The 27224-nt window shown below is 46.8% G+C and overlaps 1 protein-coding gene across 4 annotated transcripts in view; it reads right to left on the reverse strand.

The window, feature by feature from the left end:
• The window catches only part of NUP210 (nucleoporin 210), a 124970-nt gene that overhangs the window by 32414 nt on the left and 65332 nt on the right, over positions 1–27224 (reverse strand). For 2 of the 4 annotated variants that reach the window (XM_036348956.1, XM_036348954.1), the window contains exons 15-20: positions 24019–24240; positions 22355–22528; positions 17324–17513; positions 16739–16845; positions 14754–14858; positions 14566–14667 (exon numbers count right to left, since the gene is read on the reverse strand). In XM_036348956.1, the coding sequence (XP_036204849.1) occupies positions 14566–14667; positions 14754–14858; positions 16739–16845; positions 17324–17513; positions 22355–22528; positions 24019–24240 (900 nt within the window). The remainder of the gene's footprint in view (positions 1–14565; positions 14668–14753; positions 14859–16738; positions 16846–17323; positions 17514–22354; positions 22529–24018; positions 24241–27224) is intronic. The other 2 variants (XM_036348955.1, XM_036348957.1) reach the window with 2 other exon arrangements.

The raw sequence follows: 27224 nt of genomic DNA on the forward strand, positions 1-27224 counted from the left end.
GGACAACATGAACCCAAAGAGACACACACTTAGACACATCATAATTAAAATGGCAAATGTTAAAGACCAAGAAAGAACCTTAAATGCAGCAAGAGATAGAAAAAAAAATTACAAAGGAGTACCCATTAGAATGTCAGCTGACTTCTCAAGAGAAACACTTCAGGCCAGAAGGGAGTGGCATGAAGTATGAAGTACTCAAAGTAAAGAAAAGCAAGGGCCTAAATCCAAGACTACCGTATCCAGCAAGGCTATCATTCAAAATTGAAGGTGAAATAAAAAGCTTTCCAGACAAAAAATGGCTAAAGGAGTATATTACCACCAAACCAGCAATGCAAGAAATGTTAAAGGGACTGCTTTAAGGGGGGAACCAAGATGGTGGCATAGGTAAATGCCTGTACTTGCTGCCTCCTACAACCACATCAAAATTACAACTAAAATACAAAACAACTATCATCCAGAACCATGGGAAAGCTGGCTGAGTGGAAGTACTACAACTAGAGAAAGAAGAAAGCACATTGAGGCTGGTAGGAGGTGCAGAGGTGCAGAACGGGATGAACTAGCACTCACATGTGCTGCTTTTTTTTTTTTTAAATAAATCTTTATTGTTCAGATTATTACAGTTGTTCCTCTTCCCCCCCCCCGCCATAGCTCCCCTCCACCCAGTTCCCACGCAGCCTCTGCCCTTACCCCCCCACTGTTCTCATCCATAGGTGTACGATTTTTGTGCAGTCTCTTCCCACACCACCACACCTCTTTACTCCCCAAGAATTGTCAGTCCGCTGCCTTTCTATGCCCCTGATTCTATTATATTCACCAGTTTACTCTGTTCATCAGATTTTTTATTCACTTGATTTTTAGATTCACTTGTTGATAGATATGTATTTGTTGTTCATAATTTTTATCTTTACCTTTTTCTTCTTCTTCCTCTTCTTAAAGGATACCTTTCAGCACTTCATATAATACTGGTTTGGTGGTGATGAACTCCTTTAGCTTTTTCGTGTCTGTGAAGCTCTTTATCTGACCTTCAATTCTGAATGATAGCTTTGCTGGATAAAGTAATCTTGGTTGTAGGTTCTTGCTATTCATCACTTTGAATATTTCTTGCCACTCCCTTCTGGCCTGCATAATTTCTTGAGAAATCAGCTGACAGTCGTATGGGTACTCCCTTGTAGGTAACTGACATTTTTTCTCTTGCTGCTTTTAAGATTCTCTCTTTGTCTTTTGCTCTTGGCATTTTAATTATGATGTGTCTTGGTGTGGTCCTCTTTGGATTCCTCTTGTTTGGGGTTCTCTGTACTTCCTGGACTTTTAAGTCTATTTCTTTGACCAGGTAGGGGAAGTTTTCTGTCATTATTTCTTCAAATAGGTTTTCAATATCTTGCCCTATCTCTTCTTCTGGCACCCCTATAATTCGGATGTTGGTACACTTGAAGTTGTCCCAGAGGCTCCTTACACTACCTTCATATTTTTGGATTCTTTTTTCTTTTTGTTTTTCCGGTTGGGTATTTTTTGCTTCTTCGTATTTCAAATCTTTGACTTGATTCTTGGGATCCTCTTGTCTGCTGTTGGATCTCTGTATATTATTCTTTATTTCAGACAGTGTATGCTTAATTTCTAGTTGGTCCTTTTTCATATCCTTGAGGGTCTCACTAAATTTATCTGTGGTTTCTAGAAAATTCTTGAAAAACCTATAACCATGGTTTTGAACTCTATATCCAGTCATTTGCTTTCCTCCATTTCTGTCATTTGTGACCTGTTTCTTTGTCTCCGCATTTTTTATGCTTCCCTGTGTTGATAGAGTGGCTTTGTGTGCTAGGTGTCCTATAGGGCCCAGTGGCTCAGCCTCCCCAATTACCTGAGGTGGACATTCTTGGTGCACCCTTTGTGGGCTGTGTGCACAGTCTTGTTGTAGTTAAGCCTTGATTGTTGTAGGTATCACTGGGAGGAATTGACCTCCAGGCCAATTGTCTGACAATCAGCTGTGTCTACGGTGGGAGAACTGTGCTGAAGACACCCTTATGGGGCAACACTTGCTTCAGTGGGGCTTTGGTGCTCACTGAGTCTGCCCCCTGAGTGTGTCCCTTATGGATCTGAAGAGTTGTAATCTGGATGGTCCCAATCTGACCACTGGGTACACGGGCTCTTGGATCTCTAAGGAGGTGTTAATTAGCCTCTGCCTGAGGCTACCCAGCAGGAGCTATGAAGAGATCTGCAGATGCCTCTTCCTTGTTTGGGGTTTGGGGGTGCCCAGGTGAAGCCCAGCCGTGAAGCAATGCAAGCTGCTGTGGGGCCTTGGGCCTTCTTTTGGATGTTCTCGGTTTCTGTGACCCAGCTGAAGTTTGTTAGGTAATTTTAGATCGCAAAGGGCCAGGTCATTCATATGCAAAAGCCTCTGCGCACAGCTTTGGTGGGGCGGGGTCTCAGGGAATCAACAGGGAGCAAACAGCTATGGCTGATCCTCAGTCCTGCCCTAGGAGGCCCAGGGTCTGTGTCCCGGTAATCGCTGCAAGCACATCTGAGAGAAAGCCGCCCCCAAGTTCCACCCGCTGCCAGACAGTCCAGTTTCTCCCCGTATGAGTCTGGGTCCTGAGAGACTCACCTGGAACTGGAGTTCAGAGCTGTCAGGAGCTTGTGTCTCCCTCCCAATTGAAAAAGACACCGGAGTCCTCAGTTGCCAGCCCTTGCCGCGTGCGCCTCCGTACCTCTGCACTTTACTTCCGCACCTCCTCTGAGTCTCAGTATGCTTTTCTCTTTCCTTCTAGTTGTAGAATTTCCACTCAGACAGCCTTCCTGTGGTTCTGGATGATGTCCATTTTGTCTTTTAGTTGTATTTTTGAAGCGGTTGTGCAAGGCAGAAATTTCCGGTGTTTACCTATGCCGCTATCTTGAAACCATCACATGTACTGCTTTTTTAATCGGGAGGAAGATTGCCTCTGCGGAGGCTGCCTGGAGGAGCAGAGTCCCAACCCCACACCAGACCCCCAGCCCAGGGTCCCAGAGCTGGGGAAAGAAGTCCCTATAGGCCGTAAGAACTACAAACTGTAAAAATCAGTGTGGATTGGGGCTGAGTGACACACAGGCTGCTGGAGACCAAGCTGCTCCTCTTAAAAGCCTGGCACCACGAACTGTATTTACAAGCTCTCACTTCCTCTGAGCTCCAGTGCCAGGCGAGCTCATATGGGGAGAAACTGGACTGTCTGGCTTGGGGCAGGAACATGGGGGCGGCTTTCTTCCAGATGGAGGTGCTCGCAGCGGTCATTGTTCCCATGCTGGGACCTCCCTGGTGCAGGGCTGACTGGCAGCCATTTCTGTTTGCTCCACCCTAGTGAGTCCCTGAGACCCCGCCTCACCCAATTTACACCCCACCCAAGCTGTGGGCAGTGGCTTTTGCATATGAATGGTCTGCCCTTTCTCAGGCGAAAACTGTTAAATAAGATGCAGCTGGGTCAGGGAGATGCAAACCTACCAATAAAACGCCCAAAAAATGGCACCAGCACCAGCCTGCCTTACTTCACATCTGGGCCTCATCTGGGCACCTCCAAACCCCAAACAAAGAGGAGGAATCTGCAGATCTCTCTGTAGCTCCTGCTGGATGGCTCCAGGAAGTGGCTGACTTTGCACCTCCTTGGAGATCCAAGAGCCAGTGTACCAGTGGTCAGTGTGAGACCATACGAGATTACAACTATTCACATCCATAAGTGACACTCAAGGGGCAGACTCAGTGAGCACCAAAGCCCCACTGAAGTAAGTCCTGTTCCATAAGGGAGTCTCCTGCACAACAGCTCTCCCACTGTAGTCGCATCTGGTCCTCACAGCCAATTGGCCTGGAGATCAATTCCTCCCAGAGCTATCAACAGCAATCAAGGCTCAACTACAACAGGACTGTGCACACAGCCCACAAAGAGGTGCACCAAGAGTGTCCACCTCAGGTGATTGGGGAAGCTGAGTCACTGGGCCCTATAGCACACCTAGCACACAAGGCCACTCTATCAACTCAAGGAGACTTAGCAGCTACCCAATACATAGAAATAAACACAGGGAAGCAGCCAAAATGTGGAGACAAAAAAACATGTCACAAATGAAAGAAATGGAAGAAGGAGAGCAACTAAGATGGCGGCATAGGTAAACACCGGGAAATTATCGCCTCATACAACAATTGAAAATTACCGCAAAGGACTGAGCAAACATCATCCAGAAAAACAGGAAGGCTGGCTGAGTGTAAATTCCACAACTAGAAGGAAAGAAAAACACGCTGAGAGCCAGAGGCGCTGCGGAGGTGAAGTGCAGAGGTACGGCGGCGCGCGCGCGCGAGGAAAGGGGGTGGCGCCTGAGGACGCGGCTGTCTTTTTGAATCACAAACTCCCCACGGCTCTGAACTCCGGTTCCGGGAAGTCTCTGGGGACCCAGGTCTCATACGGGGAGAAGCTGGTCTGTCCGGCAGCGAGCGAACTTGAGGGCGGCTTTCCCTCAGAGGTGCTTGCAGCCGTTACCGGAACACTGAGACGCGCGACTCCGGCGGAGAATCGGCCATGGCCGCTTTCTCCGCCCTCTGACTCCCTGAGACCCCGCCCCACCCAGGCTGCGGCAGAGGCTTTTGCATGTGAATGTACCTAACTGCAGCCCAGCCAGGCAGACCCGGAACTTCCAAGAGAAGGCCCAAGGCCCCGCAGCGGCTTGCATTGCTTCACAGCTGAGCCTCTTCGTGGCTCCTGCTGTGTGGCCTCAGGCAGAGGCTGAATTAGCACCTCCTTAGATCCAGGAGCCACTGTACCCAGTGGTCAGAGGGTACCAGACTGCAACTCCTCAGATCCATAAGGGACACACTCAGGGAGCAGACTCAGTGAGCACCAAAGCCCCACTGAAGCAAGTCTTGCCCCAGAAGGGTGTCTTCAGCACAGAAGTTCTCCCACTTTAGACACAGCTGATTCTCACAGCCAATTGGCCTGGAGGTCAATTCCTCCCAGTGATTCTACAACAACCAAGGCACCAAGAGTGCACCAAGAGTGTCCACCCCAGGTAACTGGGGAGGCTGAGCTACTGGGCCCTACAGGACACCTGGCGCACAGGGCCACTCTATCAACACAGGGAGGCTGCCAAAATGCGGAGACAAAGAAACAGGTCACAAATGGCAGAAATGGAGGAAAGCAAACGATTGGATATAGAGTTTAAGGCCACGGTTATAAGGTTTTTCAAGAATTTTATGGAAACCGCCGATAAATTTAATGAATCCCTCAATAAGTATAGGGAGACCATGGAGGACATGAAAAAGGACCAACTAGAAATTAAGCATACACTGACTGAAATAAAGAATAATTTACAGAGATCCAGCAGCAGAAAAGAGGATCCCAAGAATCAAGTCAAAGATTTGAAATACAAAGAAACAAAAAATACCCAACCGAAAAAGAAAAAAGAAAAGAGATTCCAAAAATATGAAGATAGTGTAAGGAACCTCTGGGACAACTTCAAGCGTACCAACATCAGAATTATAGGGGTACCAGAAGGAGAGAGAGGGCAAGATATTGAAAACCTTTTTGAAGAAATAATGACAGAAAACTTCCCCTACCTGGTGAAAGAAATGGACTTACAAGTCCAGGAAGCGCAGAGAACCCCAAACAAAAGGAATCCAAGGAGGACCACACCAAGACACATCATAATTAAAATGCCAAGAGCAAAAGATAAAGAGAGAATCTTAAAAGCAGCAAGAGAAAGACAGTCAGTTACCTACAAGGGAGTACCCATACGACTGTCAGCTGATTTCTCAACAGAAACCATGCAGGCCAGAAGAGAGTGGCAAGAAATATTCAAAGTGATGAATAGCAAGAACCTGCAACCAAGATTACTTTATCCAGCAAAGCTATCATTCAGAATAGAAGGTCAGATAAAGAGCTTCACGGATAAGAAAAAGCTAAAGGAGTTCATCATCACCAAACCAGCATTATATGAAATGCTGAAAGGTATTCTTTAAGAAGAGGAAGAAGAAAAAGGAACTCTTACCATTTGCCACAGCATGGATGGAACTTGAGAGCGGATAAATACCACAGGATCTCACTTCATTTGTGGAATATAATGAACAACATAAGCTGATGAACAAGGACTGATCCAGAGACGGAGAGACATTGATTGGACTGTCGGGACTTGGAGGGAAGGTAGGGGAGGGTGGGGGTAAGGGGGAAAGATCAACCAAAGGACTTATATGCAAGCATATAGGCCTAACCAATGGACATGGACAACGGGGGGGGTGAGGGCATGAGCGGGGGTGGGGGGGGTGGGGGGTAGAGGGTAACGTGGGGACAAGGACACATATGTAATATCTTAATCAATAAAAAAAAAAATAAATAAAAAAAAAAAAAAAAAAAAAAAAAAGAAATGGAAGAAAGCAAACTACTGGATATAGAGTTCAAAACTACAGTTATAAAATTACTCAAGAATCTTCTAGAAACCTCCAAGGAATTTAGTGAGACTTTTAAGGATCTTAGTGAGAATGCCAAAAAAAAAAAAAAAAAAAAAGGAAAAGAACCAGTAAAACATTAAGCACACACTGACTGAAATAAAGAATAATATACAGGGATTCAGCAGTAGATTAGAGGATTCTGAGAATCAAATCAAGGATTTGAAATATGAGGAAGCAAAAAACACCCAAATGGAAAAGCAAAAAGAATCCAAAAATATGAAGGTAGTGTAAGGAGCTTCTGGGACAACTTAAAGCATACCAACATCTGAATTATGGGGGTGCCAGAAGAAGAGAGAGCAAAATACTAAAAACCTATTTGAAGAAATAATGACAGAAAACTTCCCCTACCTGGTCAAAGAAATAGACTTAAAAGTCCAGGAAGTACAGAGAACCCCAAACAAGAGGAATCCAAAGAGGACCACACCAAGACACATCATAATTAAAATGCCAAGAGCAAAAGACAAAGAGAGAATCTTAAAAGCAACAAGAGAAAAACAGTTATCTACATGGGAGTGCTCATATGACTGTCAGCTGATTTCTCAACAGAAACTATGCAGGCCAGAAGGGAGTGGCAAGAAATATTCAAAGTGATGAATAGCAAGAACCTACAACCAAGATTACTTTATCCAGCAAAGCTATTATTTAGAATTGAAGGTCAGATAAAGAGCTTCACAGACACGAAAAAGCTAAAGGAGTTCATCACCACCAAACCAGTATTATATGAAATGCTGAAGGGTATTCTTTAAGAAGAGGAAGAAGAAGAAAAAGGTAAAGATAAAAATTATGAACAACAAAGTTACAACAAATACATATCTATCAACAAGTGAATCCAAAAATCAAATGAATAAAAAAATCTGATGAACAGAATAAACTAGTGAATGGAATAGAACCAGGGGTATGGAAATGGAAAAGACTGACGATTCTCAGAGCGAAGGGGATAGGGGGCGGTGTGAGAAGAGGTTAGACAAAGATCTTATATGCACGTATGCATTACCTATGGACACAGACAATAGGGTGGTGAGGACCTGGGGTGGGGTGGGAACTGGATGGAGGGGAGCTATGAGAGGTAAAAAGAGGGACATCTGTAATAATCTTAACAATAAAGATTATTTTTTTTAAAAAAAGAAACTGTGTTAAGAAGAAGAAAAAGAAAGAGAGGGGATCACAAGCATAAAGAAAATAAAAACAGCAATAAAAAAATACCTACCAATAGTAAACTTAAATGTAAATAGATTAAATGCTCCAGTCAAAAGACATAGGGTGACTGAATGGATAAGTAAACATGACCCATATATATGCTGTCTACGAGAGAACCATCTCAGAACAAAAGATACACACAGACTGAGAGTGAAGTGATGAAAAAATATATTCCATGCAAATGGGAAGGAAAAAAAAGCCAGAGTAGCAATATTAATATCAGACAAAGTAGATTTCAAAACAAAGGCCATACCAAGAGACAAAGTAGGCCACTACACTACACTAAAGGTAATGACTCAACAAGAAAATATAGCCCTTGTAAACATATATGCATCCAACATAGGAGCACCCATGTACATTAAAAAATTCTTGACGGACTTTAAGAAAGAGTTTTACAGCAATACAGTCATAGTGAGGGACTTTAATATCCCACTGACATCACTGGATAGATCATCCAGACAAAAAATTAACAAGGAAACAGGCCTTAAATGATACACTAGATCAGAGAGATCTAACAGATATTTATAGAACATTTCACCTCAATGCAACAGAATATCCAGTCTTCTCAAGTGAACATGGAATATTCTCAAAGATAGACCACATGTTAGGGCACAAAACAAGTCTATACAAATTCAAGAAGCTTGATATACCAAGCATCTTTGCGGATCACAATGGCATGAAGTTAGAAATCAACTACAACAACAAAAAAACCTCAAACACATTCAGATACATGGAGGCTAAATAGCATGTTATTAAAAAAGTTGAGGCCCAGTGCATGAAATTCGTGCACTGGATGGGGGCTGTCTCTCAGCCCAGCCTGCACCCTCTCCAATCTGTGGCCCCTCAGGGGATGTCCGACTGCTGGTTTAGGGCTGATTCCACAGGGATTGAGCCTACACCGGCAGTTGGACATCCCTCTCACAATCTGGGAATGCTGGCTTCCAACTGCTCACCTGCCTGCCTGTCTGCCTGATTGCCCCTAACCACTTTTGCCTGCCAGCCTGATCACCCCCTAACCACTCCCCTGCTGGCCTGATCGCCCCCAACTGCCCTCCCCTGCCAGCCTGGTTGCCCCCAACTGCCCTCCTCTGCAGGCCCGGTCACCCCCAACTGCCCTCTCCTGCAGGCCTGGTCATCCCTAACTGCCCTCCCCTGCTGGCCTGATCACTCACAACTGCCCTCCCCTGCCAGCCATCTTGTGGCATCCATCTTGTGATGACATGGGCGTGGCCATCTTGTGACCACATGGGGTGGCCATCTTATGCAAGGGTGTGATGGTCAATTTGCATATTACCTCTTTATTTTATAGGATGAATGGGTCAACAATGGGATCAAAAAAGAAATTAAAAACTTCCTGGAAACAAATGAAAATGAACACACAATCACCCAAAACCTATGGAACAGGGCAAAAGCAATCCTGAGAGGGAAGTTCATAGCACTACAGGCCTACCTCAAGAAACGAGAAAAAGGACTAATAAACTACCTAACCTTCCTATGACTAAATGAATTAGGAAGAGAATAGCAAGAAAAGCCCAGAGGAAGTAGAAGGAAGGAAGTAATAAAGATCAGAGTGGAAATAAATGATATAGAGACTAAAACAACAAACAAACAAACAAAAACAGTACAAAAGATCAATAATTCCAAGAGCTGGTTCTTTGAAAAGATAAAAAGATTGAAGAACCCCTAACCAGACTCATCAAGAAACAAAGAGAGAGGATCCAAAGAAATAAAATCAGAAATGAAAGAGGCAATATAACCACGAATACCAGAGATATAGAAAGGATTGTAAGCAAATACTGTGAACAACTATATGCCAACAAACTAGACAACTTGGGTGAAATGGACAAATTCCTAGAAAAATACAATCTTCCAAAACTCAAGCAGGCAGAATCAGAATACCTTAGTAGGCCAATAACAACTGATGAAATCGAAGCATCGATTTAAAAACTTCCAGCAAACAAAAGTCCTGGACCAGATGGATTTACAAGTGAATTTTACCAAACATTCAACGAAGAACTAACACCCATCATTCTCAAACTATTCCCAAAAATTCAAGAGGAAGGAACACTTTCAAGCTCTTTTAACAAAGCCAGCATTAACCTAATTCCAAACCCAGATAAAGATACTACAAAGAAAGAAAATTACAGGCCAATAGCCCTGATGAACACAGAAGCTAAAATCCTCAGCAAAATAGTAGCAAATTGGATCCAGCAATATATTCAAAAGATCAAACACCATGATCAAGTGGGATTTATTCCAGGGATGCAAGGCTGGTACAATATTTACAAATCAATAAATGTGATAAATAATATAAACAAATTGAAAGATAAAACCACATGATCATATCAATAAATGCAGAAAAAGCATTAGACAAAATCCAGCACCCTTCTTTGATAAAAACTCTCAGCAAAGTGGGAATAGAGGGACAATACTCAACATAATAAAGGCCATATATGACAACCTACAGCCAACATAATACTCAACGGGCAAAACCCAAAAGTGTTTCCCTTAAGAACAGGAACAAGACAAGGATGTCTGCTTTCACCACTCTTATTCAACATAGTACTGGAATTCCTAGCCACCGCAATCAGACAAGAAGAAGAGAAAAAAGGCATCCAAATTGGAAAGGAGAAAGTAAAACTGTTACTACTCGCAGATGACATCATACTGTACATAGAAAACTCTAAAGACTCCACCAGGAAACTACTAGACTTAATAAATGAATTTGGCAATGTAGCAGGATACAAAATCAAAATTCACATCGATGGCATTTTTCTACACCAATAATGAACTCTCAGAAAGAGAAACTAAAAAAGCAATCTCATTTAGCATTGCAACAACAACAACAAAATAAGATACCTAGGAATAAACTTAACCAAGGAGGTAAAAGACCTGTACTTGGAAAATGATAGGACATTGAAAAAAGAAACAGAGGAAGATACAAACACATGGAAGCGTATACCATGTTCATGGATTGGAAGAATTAACATCATTAAAATGTCTATATTACCCAAAGCAATCTACAGATTCAATATAATCCCTATTAAAATACGAATGGCAGCCTGGCTGGTGTGGTTGAGTGTCATCCTATGAACCAGGAGGTCAGGGTTCAATTCCCGTTTTGGGCACATGCCCACTTGCAGGCTAGATCCCCAGTGTGGGGCATGTAGGCAGCAGCCAATCAATGATTCTTTCTCATCATTGATGTTTCTATCTCTCTCTTTCTCCCTCTCCCTTCCTCTCTGAAATAAAAATATATTAAAAATTACAATGGCTTATTTCACAGAGCTAGAATTATATATAATGATCAAGTAGCAGTTATCCTAGGAATGCAAGGTTGGTTTAACATCTGAAAGTCAATTAATGTAATACATCATATTAACAAAATAAAAAAACCACACAATCGTCTTAAGAGATACAGAAATGCATCTGACAGTACCCAATACTCTTTCATGTGTGAGTGTGTGTACACGCAAATAGAGGTGATAGGTAAAATGTATGGGGTTTCTTTTTGAAGTGATGAAAATACTCTAAAACTGACTGTGGTGATGGTTGCACATCTGTATGAATATATTAAAAACCACTAAATTGTACACTTCATTATTTTAAAAATTTTATTTCATTTTTTCCATCACCTTTTATCTCCTCTCTGCCCTCTACCACTTCCACCTATACCCTTCCATCTCATGATCACCACACTATTGTCCCTGTTCTCTCTTTTCTTTTATTTTTTTTGCTCAATCCCTCCACCATTCCAACCCTCTGCCCTAACCATCCAGAGCTGTCTGCCGACTATGTATCTATGAGTCTGTCTCTATTTTGCTTAAAAGTTTAATTTGTTCATTAAATTCCACATATGAGTGAAATCACATGGTACTTGTCTTTCTCACTGGCTTATTTCACTTTGCATAATGTTCTCTAGGTCCATCCATGCTGTCACAAAGGGTAAAACTTTCTTCCTTTTTATGGCAGGGTAGTATTTCATTGTATAAATGTACCACAGCTTTTTTATCTATTCATCTACTAAAGGACACTTGGACTGCTTCTAAATCTAGGCTAATGTAAGTAACACTGCAATGAACACAGGGGTACATATATTCTTTCTAATTAGTGATTTGGGGTTTCTTCAGATAAATTCCCAGAAGAGAAATCCCTGGGTCATAAGGCAGTTCCATTTTTAATTTTTTGGGGTAACTCCACACTGCTTTCCACAGTGGCTGCACCAATCTGCATTGCTACAAACAGTGCAAGGTTCCCTTTTCTCCACATCCTTGCCAACACTTGCTTTTTGTTGATATTGATGGTAACCATTCTGACAGGTGTGAGGTGATGTCGTATTATAGTTTTAATTTGCATTTCTTTGATGATTATAACAATGATAATTTTTTTATATGTCTATTGGTCATCTATATGTCCTCTTTGGAGAAATGTTTATTCATATCCTTTGCCCATTTTTAATTGGATTGTTTACTGGTGTTGAGTTTTATAAGTACTTCATACATTTTGAATATTAACCCCTTTTCAGATGTATCATTGGCAAGTATGTTTTCCCATTCCATAGTTTTTCTTTTCATTATGTTGATGGTTTCCTTTTCTGTGTAAAAACTCTGTAGTTTAATGTAGTCCCATTTGTTTATGTTTTCTTTGGTTTCCTTTGCCTGAGGAAAAAATATTGCTATAAGAAATATCCGAGATTTTACTACCTATGTTTTCTTTGGGCATTTTTATGGTTTCGAGTCTAACATTTAAGTCTTTAATACATTTTGAGTTTATTCTTGTATATGATGTAAGAAGATAGTCTAGTTCCTTTTTCTTTTGCATGTATCTCTCCAATTTTCCCAACACCATTTATTGAATAGACTATCTTTAGTCCATTGTATATTTTTGCCTCCTTTGTCAAATATTAATTGACTATAAAGGTATGGATTTATTTCTGGACTCTCAATTCTATTCCATTGATTTATATGTCTGTTTTGTGCCAGTACCATGCTGTTTTGCTAAATTGTACACTTTAAATGGGTGAATTGTATGGTATGTGGATTATACCTCAATAAAGCTATTATTAAAAACTAGAGGCCCAACGTGCGATTGAAATCGCGCGAGGAGGCGCCCTGCCTCCTGCCGTGCGAGGAGGCATCCCGCGGTCCACTACGGGAGTCAGGCCTGACTGGAGCCACGGGCGGCCGGGTCCCATGCCTGACTTCCACCCCAGGACGCCCCTGCCCCCTGCCTGTGTCCGCTCTGGGATGCTGGAGCCTCTGCACCAGCTCGGGCAGGCCCCCCTGAGTCTGTCTCCATCTCGCTCCAGGCCTCACCTGCGCGCGCAACCTCCTCCTGTCTGGTCCTGACCCGTTACGGCGTCCCAGCCTAATTTGAATATCACCTCTTTATATGTATAGATACCAACAGAAGTGAGCTATAGATGCATAGTGGTTGTATCGTAGACATGGCCTGTGCTCTCCCTCTGCTGCAGTCCCCACCACTGCCTATTACGTCCCAGCACTGAAGCTAAGCATCAGGTGATATTTTTTTTTGTTTTTTATTTTTTAAGGTGACATTTCAGCATAGCACTCCCCAAGCATGTTCCTCGCACCCTGCTTGTTTTTCTCACTTTACTTTGAACCTGTCCCACCTCAGAGGCAACTAATTTTGTGACCCAGGTGGTAAGACAGTCAGTGGATGCAAACAGATAAACAGACTTACATAAAGTCATGGCTGGACATGTCCTGCAGAGACTGAGGTGACATATTTTGATTTCTGACTAGGCCACAAACTTACTATACAACCATGGGCAAGTACCCGGGCTGTATTTCTGAAAGGAGATTTAGGGAATAGGTCTCTGTGAAGGTTAATTCTGATTTTAGCCTTCCCTGGAATTAGAAAGCTTGTTCCATGCTGTTGCCAGTCTGTTAGGGCTCACCTCCGGGAACAGGGCAACACTGAAGGCCAATGTAGGCATCAGGACAGCAGGTGACTAACGGCCAGGATAAGGGCCTAACCTGTCTTCCCTCACTGTATGTACTATCTGCACTTCTCCCACCACATGCCAAACACTGAATCAACCTGGCCCCTTTCGAGTTCAGGAAGAAGTTTCATTTGGTGCTGTATAATTGGGGCACTCCTTACACACCTGGCAGTCAGCCCTTAACAAAGGGAAAGCTGGTCTTAGGTTCAGAATATTCCAATGGCAATTAAAGAGCTGCAATTGATGACACTGCTTTGGTGTCATCACTGTATTTTTGTTTTTGGCTGCCTGCATTTATGTAAGTAAGAATTTCCTTTTAAAGAAAGTTAGGTTTTCATGATTGCATAACTCAATATACAGATATGCAGGTATTGAAAATATTGGTATGTGTTTTTAATCCTTTCACTCTTTGCTATAATTGCAGGGCTATTTTTAAAAAATGATTTAAACTACCAAAATGCTCTACATGGAGAAAATGGCTGAGTATAAAAGGCTGCACAGAAATAACCAGCCAGCCTACACAGCAACATGGGAAAACACTTAGGATAAAATAATTGAAAAAGTGGAATGCTAAATTCTTCTATGCCATGGACAAAGATGTCACATTTGTAGGAATAGGGAGAGGATTGAGAAAGGAATGTGGAAAAAACATAAAAAGCTAATACATCTTTTAAAAGCAATTTTATGGTTGTTGTAGTGGTGCTTATGTTCTTATGATAGTTTAATCCTAATAAAGATTTACTAAAAGGAAGCCATTGGCTAACTAATAGTGTGGGTAATTTGTGGAGATGAAATAAAAATCACAAAGGTAGCAGACAAATGACTGAAGGTGCACAACAATGAATCAGATAATCTAAAGACCTTGCAAACTACAGCTGACAGTGCCAACCTTTGAAATAATCAAATCAGGAAGCCTATGGCCACCCAATGATAGAGACGGGCCCCCACTCACCATGGCACTGCTCCTGGCCTCTTGGTAGGCCACCTTGACGATGTCAGTGGTGCTGGTGTTGAGGAAGAAGTAGCCGGAACCTTCTCTGATATGCAGCTCTGCCTGCAAGGAGGGTCAGTCTAAGAGGCCAGGACTGCCACGCCAATGGGCCACATCTAGGTGGCAAGGCAGCAAGAAAGGGGCTGTACCTGTACTCCAGGGTGGTTGTAGATGGTCACCTCTTCCGGACTCACCCTCACATCCTCTACCAAGATGAGTTCTATAGAGGCTGACACAGGCACAGGAGGGTCCTGCTGAAAGGGCAAGACCAACACCATCATATCCAGGAAGCAACAGGCCAACCCCATGAGCCCACAGGCCTTCCACCCACCCTTGCCCCTGGGGAAGAGTAGGACCAGAGGCCCCAGATTCCGGTATCATTTGTTATGTCTAGGACACAAGTCCTGATGAATCCATTGTGTGAGCCCAGCTCAGAGGCCATGTCCCTTTGAGGCATCTCATAATCCTGCCAAGGCAAGTGCCCCATCCTACCTTCCAGGTTCCACATGGTGGACAATTCACAAACATCCAGGAAAGCAGGGGCACACAGCAACCGGCCAGCTGTAGTGCCATGTATGAGATGTATACTGGGCAAACAGCAAAGACCCTGACCAGACTAACCATGGGAGTACTGTACAGGTGTCCTCAGGGTGCTCACAAGAGGACAAGCTTGGCTTTCACCCCTTGGGCCATGTGCATATTTAAGTATCTTTCTTTCCTGCCACATCATTCCAGGGAGACTGCTGGACCTGACCTGGCTTTGACCCACATATACTCACACATTTGAGCACCTACTCTGTGCCAGACACTGCACTAGGCACTGTGTTAGGCACTAAAGGGACAGCAGCTACCCTCAGGGAGATGATTCTAATGCAAGGATTAGAGAAAAAGAATGCCAGAAAGGTGTGATTGTGGTGGGGGCTGAAGGGACCATGACAGGTCTGAGAGGAAGAGACTCTCAGGTGTGCCTCTCAGATGAACAGAGACACAGAAAGTAAAGGTATGAATGATGTAAATAAATTGCAAAAAGCCCACAGGGCAGAGTGTAAGTGCAAAGGCCTTGAAGGGGGATCTGCTTAGATGTTTATAGTCCAGAAGGAGGCCCATGAGGCCAACAGCTGAGATGCTAGTGAAATGACTGAGAACCTAAGCCATCAGGGTCAGGTACCAGTATGCTCCTCAGGGCTACCTTCCTCCAAGCTAGCCTCTTAGTGCTGCTCCCATTGGTGTCACACCCTCTTCAAGTGTCCCTGCTCCCCAATACCCCAGTTCCTCGTCTTAGCACTCAGAGTCCCTCAGAGTCAGACACACCTTCCCTCCACAGTCATTACCTGCTGCCTCCACCCCATTCACAATCCAATCTGACTGCCACCCTCTTCCATGATGGGGTGGGTGTCATCCAGGCAGTGCCGTTCTGGGGGAACCCTTCCCACTCACCTTATAGGTGCCCACCTGCCACCCACTGCAGCACTTCTGCCTGGGCCCCCATGAGAGGCTGGGTAGAGAGGTGTGGTCCAGTGGATGGCCACATGTGTGTGCAGACAGGGTGTCAGTGCATGAGTGGAGGCTGCACTAGGAGAGCAGGAAACATGAGGGGCTCTGGGGCCTGGGGCAACAGCGGCTGCTCTGTGAGGAAAGTTCAGGGAACTCTCCAACGAGGGGCTGATATTTTAGGTGTGACTAAAAGAACAGGAGGCTCCTAGGAGAGAAGAATAAAAGGGAGGAGGAAATGGAATTCCAGGGAACAGAACTGAGGGTTCAAAGGCATATAGAGGCAGGGGCGGGGGCTGTAAGTCAGGTCAATCAGGGAGAAGAGCGTTAATGGGCAAGCCCTGGCTGAGGATGAGGACGGCTCCTGCCCTTAGGTCTGTGGGCTCCCAAAGCCATGTCCTGGAGCCGAAAGGGGGCACTGGATCCCTCCAGTCCTCTGAATGCAGGTCATGCAAGGTGGGGGAGACTGGAGGCGGGAGGCCAGTAAGGAGGCTCACCAATTCAGGTGAGTGTACCTCACCTGATTCAGGGAGAAGGTCAGTGAACTGAGGGGTGTGGCCCAGTGCAGGGGCTCAGGACACTAAAACTAAAGAGAATGCAGGAGGAGCAGAAGACCCCACCCCCAATGTGCCCTGGGAGTTACCGGCTGCTTCACGCTGGCTGCGAGGAGGTGGGACTGCTGGTAGCCAGTCACGGTAGCAGAGATGGCTGTGGTTCCCGATGCTTTGTGAACCGAAATGGCCTGCAAACCTGAGTCCAAGAAGAGAAAAACCCATGTCTTTTTTTTGCCCCACTGCTGCCTGTGAAACAGACCCTCCCTCCTTCTGATTTGCAGTTTTAAATCTTCCAGTCCTAAAAGTAGATGCCTGAGTTTGTCGAAGCTTTATGTATCATAATGGTTGACAAAGCAAGGTTCCATGAAGCAGTTTAGATGAGCTGGAGATGTTCAACTCCTGGCTGCTGGGGCCAGGCCAACCTGCTGTATAGCCTAGGACGTGGGGGTCACCTGCAACAGGCTCTGAACCTGCTCTCTATCTCTCAAACAAGGTCACAGGTTCAAAGGAGAGTGGTAAACCCACAATGCTCCCTAAGTTTCCATCCTAGATAAAAGGGTGTCCCAGATAACAGCTCCCAACAGCCGCTAGCACTCCTCAGACACCTCTTGTCTATAGGGTTTCACTGCTCTGTCTTCCTGTCCTGGACCTGCAGGCTCACCACCCCAGCTCACCATGCAACTTCTGGCCACTCCCATCATCCCGGGACACCAGCTGCATGGGCAGGTCAAGCTCGATGCTGGCCAGCAATGGCCTCGTTGACTCCCACTGGATGCTCACAGAGCTGAAGTTACTGAACTGGCGGCCCTGCTGGTCATAGACAGCCAAGTCCAGGAGGGGGTTGCGGTGGCTGGAGACTGGAACCTGCAAGAAGCCAAGGTCAGGTGCTGTGACCATACCCAGATCACAATGGGCACAGTGTTCAGAGTAAGCATTGAGGACCCACAGCGGCACAGCCACTCCTGGTGTTCCAGGAACCCAGTAGACTGCCTTATGGGCTCATTAGGGTCCTGGTGAGCAACTCGGGGCAAGTCACTAACCAGTCCTCATTACTGCCCAGTGATCAAGGTGCCCACAGCCTTGGCCTCTTACTCTAGCTCATGATTCTCAACGAGGGCAAAGGGGCTTTGACGACATCTAAAAGCATTTTTATTATAAACTGCAGGGGGTGCAAACAGTATCTAGTGGGTAGAGGTCAAGGGTACTGTGTATACCCTGCAGTACACTGGTCAGCACCATGAGCAGAAAAAATCTGGTCCAAAACATCAATAGTGCCAAGGCTGGGAGACTCTGCCACAGACCTCCCATCCCAGCCAGGCTGCTGTCCCTCCCCTCTGCCCTCACCTTTCCAAATCATTGCCACTCCCTCCCTGCCCCCATACACCTCTGTTCTCCAGGATGTGTCCCTTAGTAGTTTAACAGGAATGCCAATTCCAGCTCCAAAAAGCTCTTGCAAAGCTCCTTGCTCCTAAAATATCTGAGACGTGGGAGCTGTCACCCACATATCAAGGGTGAGGAAGCAGAGTCCCCAGGAATAGAAGGAGCAAAGCAACTCAGTGGCTGAGTGGCACACCTACAGGATTCAGTTCCAAACCCTGAATTCTACCATCTACCCTCACCTCTCTGGCCCTTGTAGTTAGGAGGGACCACGTCATTTACTTTGGCCAGTGACAAGTGACTTGAGACAATTCCAGGAGACAGAAGACTTAACAGCCAGAACATGATCTGCCATGGTCTCCTTGCCTCCACAATGCCACCTGGCCATATTCAACTTGGCGATGCTCACATCTAAGTCTTGGAAGGAAGATCACAGTGACACACAGTAGGGCCCCCAGCCCACCCAGATGCACAGGTAGTGTGAGTAAGAGTATGCCTGTGCTGTGTGAAGCCAGTGGGACTTGGGGCTGCTTGTCATTGTAGCCTCACCTCATCTGCCCTGACTATTATAGCCCTCAAACTCCCCACCACACGTGGCTGCTCCCCAAGTCCTAGGTCTTTTCCCCCAAACACTAAACCAAAGCATGTTGCAAATTGTAAATGCAAATCAGCACAATCACCTGAGAATGCAAAGGGTTTTATAAGTATCTGGACACAAATTGGGAGCCATGACTATGGGCAGAGACAAGGGGCATGTGCTGGGTGCCCCATTTCTTCCTCCAGATGCAAACCTGGGTGAAACACTACTATTCCTCCCTCCCTCCTGCTCTCCCAGGGAAGGACATTAATACTGTATGTCAAGCATGCTTGCATGTTTACTGGATCCTTCCCATGGCCATTTTAGGCACGATATAATCCCTAACTTACAGATGGGGAAGCTGAGGCTCAGAGACATCAGTAACTTGCCCAAGGTCACACAGCGTTCGGCGTGGAACTGCTGGTCTGATCTGAAAGCCCATGGGCCTCCTCGGACAGTGTGCAGCTTCTCTCTGGCTTGAGAGTGAGGCTCCAATGGCTACTCAGTCTCCTGGCGTGCAGCTGCAGTGACCAGAACTTGGGTGACCTGAACGAAGTGCCAGCGTCAGGCCAGAGTGTGGTTCCATTGTCATTCCAACCAGTCAGATCTGTTCTAGTGTCTGGCCTTGCCAATAATTTACTCTGCAAATGTGTCTTGGGTAGCCTTTGGCTTTAGAGAAGTGTAAAATTAAATTGATACTGCACCCAGGATGTATGGCAGGGATACAGCTTTCTCAAGGTCCCCTAGTGACACCGTAAATCACAGGGTCCCTGCCTAATCAGCTCTCAGCACCAGAACCCCAGCACTGATGACCACATGGCAATTCCATGTTCAAGGTCTACTGCTTCCTGATGATTGAGGTCTACAGCACATGCAAGCGAATGCAGAGCCATGCCCTGCTGCCTGGCCAGCATCTGTCAGACAAGAGAGACAACCCTGGGCTGACCCAGAGGTCACACACTATGGACGGCCTGAACCTGCTCCCTGAACGAGGAGCCAGCATTTAAGGACAGGGAAGCTGCACATAATCTGATTGGTTTTTGTTTTGAAAATGAGGTTTGGCCAGCCTGGGGTTGAATGGGCTAGAGCTGAGCAGGCAGGCTGTCCTGTGCGGTCCTGCTCCTGAGGCTGGCACCATCCACTGTGCCCCTTTCCTCAGCAGTGTCTCCACTGGGATTCTTGAGGTGTCTACACAGCCGGAGTCATGGACAGAAGGCCACTGGGACACAAGCAGTGAGTTCTTTGCCATGCTCATGCGCCTGCCACATTTACTGAGCTCCTGCCATGAGCCAGGCTCCCCTGGAGGCTCACAGAGGAGAGAAGAAAAATTGTACAGTGTGCCCAGTGGTGTTCAGTGCTGGCTGAGGGAAGGGACCTGGATATGGAATGTGGAGGGTGAAACTTCAGATAAGGTCTGAAGGCCGAGGAAGGCCCCACTGAGGAGGTAATGTGTGAATGAAGAACTAAAGGAGGCAAAAGAGGAAAGCATGGGGTGGGAGGGGAGAGAATTCGAACCAGAGGGCATGGCAAGTTGGAGACCCACACAGGATCATTGCTCACAGGTGACAGGGCTTCCAGCAAGGATGGAGTGGGCAGCAGGGAGAGACGTGGCCTTGCCTCAGTGAGTGGGATGCCACTGGCAGGGCTGAAGTGGAGAACAAGTAAAAAGCCTAACAGGTACCAGACTGAACCCCTTTCTCCAATAATGACTCTGGGAGGCCAGTCACCCCCAATCACTCGGAGGAGGCCAGCCATATCCGGGGTAGGGTTGGGCCCTAACTCTCAGCCTGTGGACGCGAGTGCTGTCCAGCTCCAAGCCTCACACAGTGGACCCAGCAGGCCAGGTTTTCCCAAAGAGTTCGGACTTATTGCAATTTTAGTCTTTTAGGGCATAATTTGCTAAATGCATAAAAGTGATTTAAAATGTAAAACTTACAGGACATTCATTCTCAATAGTTTCCAAAGTCTGGGAAATAAAAATGTTTCCGTTTGGGAAAGATGGTCATCAGCTCCATGCCACAAACACCCAGGCCTGAGCTAGGGGTGACACTGGCTTCTCAGGGCTCTGAGCCTGCTCTCCTCACTTGTCAAGAGGGCACAAAGGTGGGACAATCCTCGCCCAGTCCCCGCTAGCTCTGAGGCGGAGCACAGAGTCCTCACTTTTAACGATGCCTCAGGACACCAACGTTATGGCATCAGTATCAGGGCTGGAGGAGCTCACACACCACGTGTCTCAGAGCTGGGTGACTAGTAAAGCCCAAGAGAAGGCAGAAGCCCACCCACCGATGCCAGAGCTGTGGAAGGAAAAGTTGAACTAAATGTATAGTCATGTGTTAGATGGTGGAATTGTTCCCAAATACCAGACACTGGAGTCTGGTGCTTTCCCTGGAACTTTGACCAAATACAAAGCAGCTCTGTCCTCCATCCAGCAAGGAGCTAACTCCCAAATTTCGAAGGCTGCCAGGGTGGGAGAGGCTGCTGATATAAACTGCTTCAGAAAGGTTCCCGTAGGTACAAAGAGGACAGGCACTGAGTGTTCTCTGGAGAACAGGCACTGAGTGTTCTGCGGAGAGTGGAGAGGGTTCCCCAATGCCACCGAAGCAGAGGGCAGCTAGACCAAGACCGGGCTGGGAGAAGAGAAGCAGCTCCAGGGGCCACTGGGGAGGCACTGAGCTTGGAGCTGGACAGATCTATGCTCTGCCTTTGGGACCTTGCCCATCTCTGAGCCTCGTGGACAAACCTGTGAAGGGGATGCAAGGACCCTGGGGTCACAGACAATCCTGGTGACAGGCAATGAGGCACAGAGGTGAAAGTTCTTAGCACAGATGACTTGTGTGATTATCATGTGAGCACAGGGACACCGAGACCCTGGTCTGGCCTCAAGGCCTTTGTACTGCTGTTCTATCTGCCCAGGGTACCCTTATCTCAGCTCTTTTCAGCCAAGGGCCTGAGTGGGATGTGCTCTCTGCTCCCGGGCCTTTCCTGGCTCCATCTGAAGGGGCCTCCACCAGTAGCTGTCTCGCACCCTACTTTACTTCCTCCACAGCACTTCCCACCTTCTCACCCATCCTGTCACCTCTGTGGGGAAGGTGCCTCACCTGTCCTGATTGCCCTATATCCAAGACATGGAACGGTGCCTGGCACAGAGAAGGTGCTCAACAAACAAATGTCAAGGAATGAGTGAAAAGAAGCCTAGTGCCCGTCTCTGAGGAGGGCTGGGGACAGCTGCAGATTCACACACCTGAACCTGCACAGCAGGACTTCCAAGCTCTGTCCAGTCATCTGGCCCCTGTGTGCCTCAGAGGTAGAGGGTTGGTTGGCTGCAACCCCAAGGGGACCAGATCTTTGGGTTTCACCTCACCTCCCTGCTGTTCTTTTCTCTGACAACATTTGCAGCACAGTCCCTCGAGAACACTGCAGCTGGGCCCTGTCCTTGGCAACCCTTCCTCTGACCACACACACTGCCCGCCGACAACAAGCCCGGCCTTATCATCCTCAAGTCAGAGAAAAAAAAGATTTTTATAAACTGTCAAGCGCTGTGCAGAGAGAAGCAGCTGCTCCAGGTGCCAGAGGCTTCACCTTCACCGGTGCTGCCACTAGCAGCTGGGCCTGCTAGGTCTTATCACCTCTCTAGGTCTTGGGAACCCCCAAAGGTAACATTCAGGCAAAAGTGCCCACCATGCAGGGCCAGCTGAGTGTAGAGACGTGCTGTGCACTGAACTGCTACAATCCCCAAGCAGTGCCCACTCACCACCTGCTTGTTCTGCTGCAGCAGCGGACAGGACAAGCCCAGCTGGGGGCTGGTGTAGACAGGCGTCAGGGTGACCCTGGAGGGTGTGGCGCACACAAACTTCACCACAGCAGGCTCCAGCGCAGGGAAGGGGTTGGTGATGCTGGGCTTGTTCCCCACTGAGAGGGCAATGACCTGGCAGAGCACAAGGAGCAGTCAGACACCCCCAAATTTGAGGCTCGGCTCCACTGTGCACCTCACCTTGCCACCCAGCTCCATGGGACTCAGTGTGCTTTTCTGCAGAATGGGAATGATAATGACATCTACATCATGGGATACGGGGAGGGGTGGGTACAAAAGTCCAGTGACATAGGCATGGGAGATTGGAGCCCCTAGTGCCCTCTACAGACATCAGCCAGAAAAGAGGTGGATTGGTGGCACCACATGGCTTCCCAGCATCCTATGAAAACCCCAGGTTGCATGAACAAATTCCCAAGTCTGGGTTGTTAAATGAAGAGTCCACCCTGACTTGAAAACATTCATCACAACGAGGTACAGGTGTGAGAGAATGTGTGCTATCGGACTGAGACCTGTGGGGGGACCAGAAGAGAGTGGTCCTGACCCCCTAATGACACACTCTGTAGGAAGGCATGGTCTGGTCCAGAGCCTCTCACCCTTCCTGACCTTTGGGCAGGACAAAAGGCAGGACAAAGGGCAGTTTCCACGCTGACCTGCAGGGTTTCTGCCTACAGCCTGACACCCCAAGAAAGTAATACACAGACCAGTAGAGTGGGCAAGCTGCCCTCGATCCACGTGATTCCAACCCTCAGGGGTTCCAGTGACAGACACATTTTGTTCAGTCTACCCAGTCTCCTAATTTCTTGGTTTTCAACATTAAAAAGAAAATGAAAATTGCCTGGCCAGTGTGGCCCAGTGGTTGAGCTTCAATCCATGAACCAGGAGGTCATGGTTCAATTCCAGGTCAGGGTGCATGACTGGGTTATGGCTCAATCCCCAGTGGGAGGCGTGCAGGAGGCAGCTGATCAATGATTCTCTCTCATCATTGATGTTTCTATCTCTCCATCTCTCTTCTCTCTGAAATCAATAAAGACATATTAAAATAAATAATAATAATAAATAAAAATTAAGAGATTTCACAGAAAAAAGTATTGGGATTCCCAGATTATCGTGAAATACCAAAAAGATCTGACAAATGTGGCCCTGTGACTTCACTCTTTACAAGACCTGCCTGCCCCTGGAGGCATCTGACTGTGCCCCTGATCTTAGCTCAGCCCTGATTTGGTAGTGGGGAGTGTTGAAGCCTGGAGAGAGAAGAGGTCACCAGGTTGTTGAAATGGAGCCAGGACTGACTAGCTCTATCAAAGCCAGCATGTATAGGAAGGGGGTCCCAACCGCATGCCCTGCTAGATCTGCTTGCATTCACTACGTCATTCTACCTCACTGATCCTCATCTGTCTGTGAGATGGGTATAGCAGCAGAAGCTATCTCTCAGGTATAGCAACAGAGCCTTCTGCTCTGTATGTGAGATGGATATAGCAGCAGAGCTGGATATAGAACTGACTGAACAGTTTGATCACAGCCATTTTGATTAAATAAAATGATGCTGTGAATACAGCAGGGTCCTTCCTCTGGGCAAGGTGATGTGGGGGCAGCTGTCCTCTCACCTGTTCGCCCAAGGCCTGGCAAGTCACGAGGATCCAATGTTGCTGGTAATTACGGGAGGCAGGGGGCCCAAGGAGAGCCAGACTGATGCTGTGAGTGTCCTCGGAGGTGACATTTCGGAAGAACTTGGACGGCTCCAGGACCCAGGGCCTGGGACCTCCTTCGAACAGCATCTCCTGTGAGGAGCCGAGGGTCACCAAGGCAACAGAGGAGGGGTTCACAGCCTGTGGGAGCAAAAAGAAGAGTCAGTGCCTTCCTCTGAGAGGCACGTGTAGAGGCCTGCCCTGCCCTGTGGAGGCCACATAGCCCCGCTCCTGGTGCTCATTGGCAGCACTGCCCGTGCTGTTGGTGCAAACGTGCTCTGAGGGGAATTCTGTCCTCCTCTCTGATACTGCTGGGATGAAGGGAGCATAAATTGATCTGCTTCTTTTGTAAAACAATCCAGTAAAGGCCTTGAAAATACTCACTGTCCTTGACACAGGAACTTCCCGTCTGGAATCTAACCTAAGGACAGTCTAGGAAGGAGGGAAATGAGCTCATGCAGAGAGGCTCACACATAGCCATTTCCTACTGCAGATGCCCAGCACGGGGCTGCGTGAGTGTTGGGTGCATCCACACAGTGTACAATCCCGGCCGGGCTGCAGGAGTGCCTTGTGCATCGCGATGGGACCTGTGTGGGTCCCTAAGGCAGAGCTGGGTATGGAACTGATTGAACAGTTTGATCACAGCCATCTTGTTTTAAAAAGCATGAAACAATTCTAAACAGAAACACACCAGACAACCAGGGGAAACACAGACTGGTGTCATTGAGGGCATAATTCAGAGTGGTTTGTTTCCTCACTTCTTTCTCCACTGCATTTCTTGCGCTTCCTTCAACGTGTCCATGAGCTTTGGGGAACAAGCCTTTCGGCCGTTTTGCTCCCAGCACCTAGAACAGTGCCTGGCACAGAGTAGGTGTTCAATTATTTGTTAAGTGAAAGAGTGAATATTAAGTCCTCAAAGTACCCAATCTACAAAGAATAAATTAAAGTAATTTTTTTTATATTTTTTATTTATTTTTTTACAGAGAGGAAGGGAGAGGGATAGAGAGTTAGAAATATCGATGAGAGAGAAACATCGATCAGCTGCCTCCTGCACACCCCCTACTGGGGATGTGCCCGCAACCAAGGTACATGCCCTTGACCGGAATCGAACCCGGGACCCTTCAGTCCGCAGGCCGATGCTCTATCCACTGAGCCAAACTGGTTAGAGCAATTAAAGTAATTTTTTACAAAAGCTCTCATCTGCTCTCCCGGCCTAGGGTGACCATGTGCTGTGGGCCCCAGGGGTTCCTGGGCTGAGAAAGGATGGAAAGCTGGTAGAAAGGATGTCATTCCCATCTCACAGCGGGTTTGCTCCACATGAGGACACTTCCCTCTACAGACATAGCTGGGGTGTGAAGAAGCAGGGAGTCCTGAGGGCCCTGCAGCCCTGCTCTTCTGCCCCTTGCCTGGGCTGCTGAGCTCCTGCTCCAGGGGATCCATAGGGTTAGCACCGAGTCCTGACTTGTGAGCCTGCTTCCCTGCTAGTCACTACAGTCTGCCCTCTGAGAGCTGCTAGGTATTCCTTCCTAAACACAGACCATGCCCTCTCTGCATTAAATGGTTCCATAGTGCCGGTCGCCCTGGGAAGAAAGGCTGAGCTAGCATTTTACCCTAGGATTCAGGCTCTCCCAACCTGGCCCTCGCCTATCTCTCTCGAGTCCCACCTTCAGACTAGTCTGTCCCCAGGCTATCCTGTGCCCCCTGCCCACTCCTTCCTCTAAAAAGCTCCTGCCTCCTCCCTCACCAGGTGACCCTCAACCTGCCAGGTAGGTGGCTCATTCTTTGGTTCCTGCTTCGAGTGTTGCTCAATCATATTGAGAGGAAAGGATTTGTTTGGGTATCTATCTCGTGATCAGGCTGTGGGCTCATTAAGAATAGGGAAATATGTGTCTGTTTCCTTCTGTATTCACAGCATGATCTCAACCACATGAGAAATAAAATATCATATAGGAAAAATTACAATATTAAAAAAAACAAGAACGTACAACCACACTGTGATATTTTTCAGCTATCTGACTGATACAAGTCCAAAGGTTTGACGCTCTAGCAAGCACACTGCTGGTGGGTAGATAACAGTGTACTCTTTTCCAAAATTAGTTCATTTTGGCCCAACACATGTGCCTCCCACTGCAGTGTGCCAACCTCTGCCCTGCCCCCTGTCTGCGGTGTCTGCTGACCATGCAGAGCCTGACTTCTCTCACCCCTGGGCTATGTCCAGACCTGCCAACAGCCTATAGTCCTTGCAGGTACAGGCTAATAACCACTCAGCTGTCCCCCACAGTCCTGGACCCAGAGCAGTGCCCCAACCAGATGCCACCTAAGGTGGAAACAAACTCCCACCTGAATGGCAGCTTTATATGCACACACTCTCAAGAATGGGGTAGGGCTAGTGGCTAAGGTGATGATCTGCTGAGGCCTATAGGTGCAGGCTCGCCTAGTTGGCTTTTCACAGTATATCCTTAGCAAAAAAAAGGGTATTACTTTTCAATGAGAATTCTCTCCTTTTGAATTACTTTTTGCTATGAACACTTTTCTGGGTTTATCAGCCAACAACTCCCCATGCATCCCCTCCCTGCACATGTGCACAGGTCTGCTCAAACGTCACCTCCTCAGAGAGGCCTTCCCTAACCCCATCCAAAGCAGGACCTCCCAACACTTGTTACTTCCTTCCCTTATCACTACCCTACCATCACTTTCAATGTTTATTGTCCATCTGCTTCTCTGTCCCCACAATGGGAACAACACTGCCACTTGCTCAGTCTCTCATGCTGTAAAATGAGCATGAGAAGAGCTCCTGCCTTGCAGGGTTATTGCAGCTTCAAGGGAGTGGGAATGAACACATCCAGCACAAGCTCAGTTAACAGTCTTTGCTATTATCACTGTCATTAGTATGAACTGTCATCCCATTTTACAGATGGAAAACATGAATCCCAGCAAAGAAATTTACCCAAGTTTACCCAGCTATTCTGGCTTCAGATGCCCTGCTCTTGCCCATGTCTCAATGCCACAGTCCGCAAAGCTCTGCTGTGGGTAAAGCAGGCCACTGCAGACGTCACCAAAGGAAGTTTTCATGACCAACCCAAAGGGAAAGGTTGTGCAAATGAACCAGATGCCCTGTAACCAAC

The sequence above is a fragment of the Myotis myotis genome, unplaced genomic scaffold, assembly GCF_014108235.1.
Source record: "Myotis myotis isolate mMyoMyo1 unplaced genomic scaffold, mMyoMyo1.p scaffold_m19_p_2, whole genome shotgun sequence".
NCBI classification, from domain to species: domain Eukaryota; kingdom Metazoa; phylum Chordata; class Mammalia; order Chiroptera; family Vespertilionidae; genus Myotis; species Myotis myotis.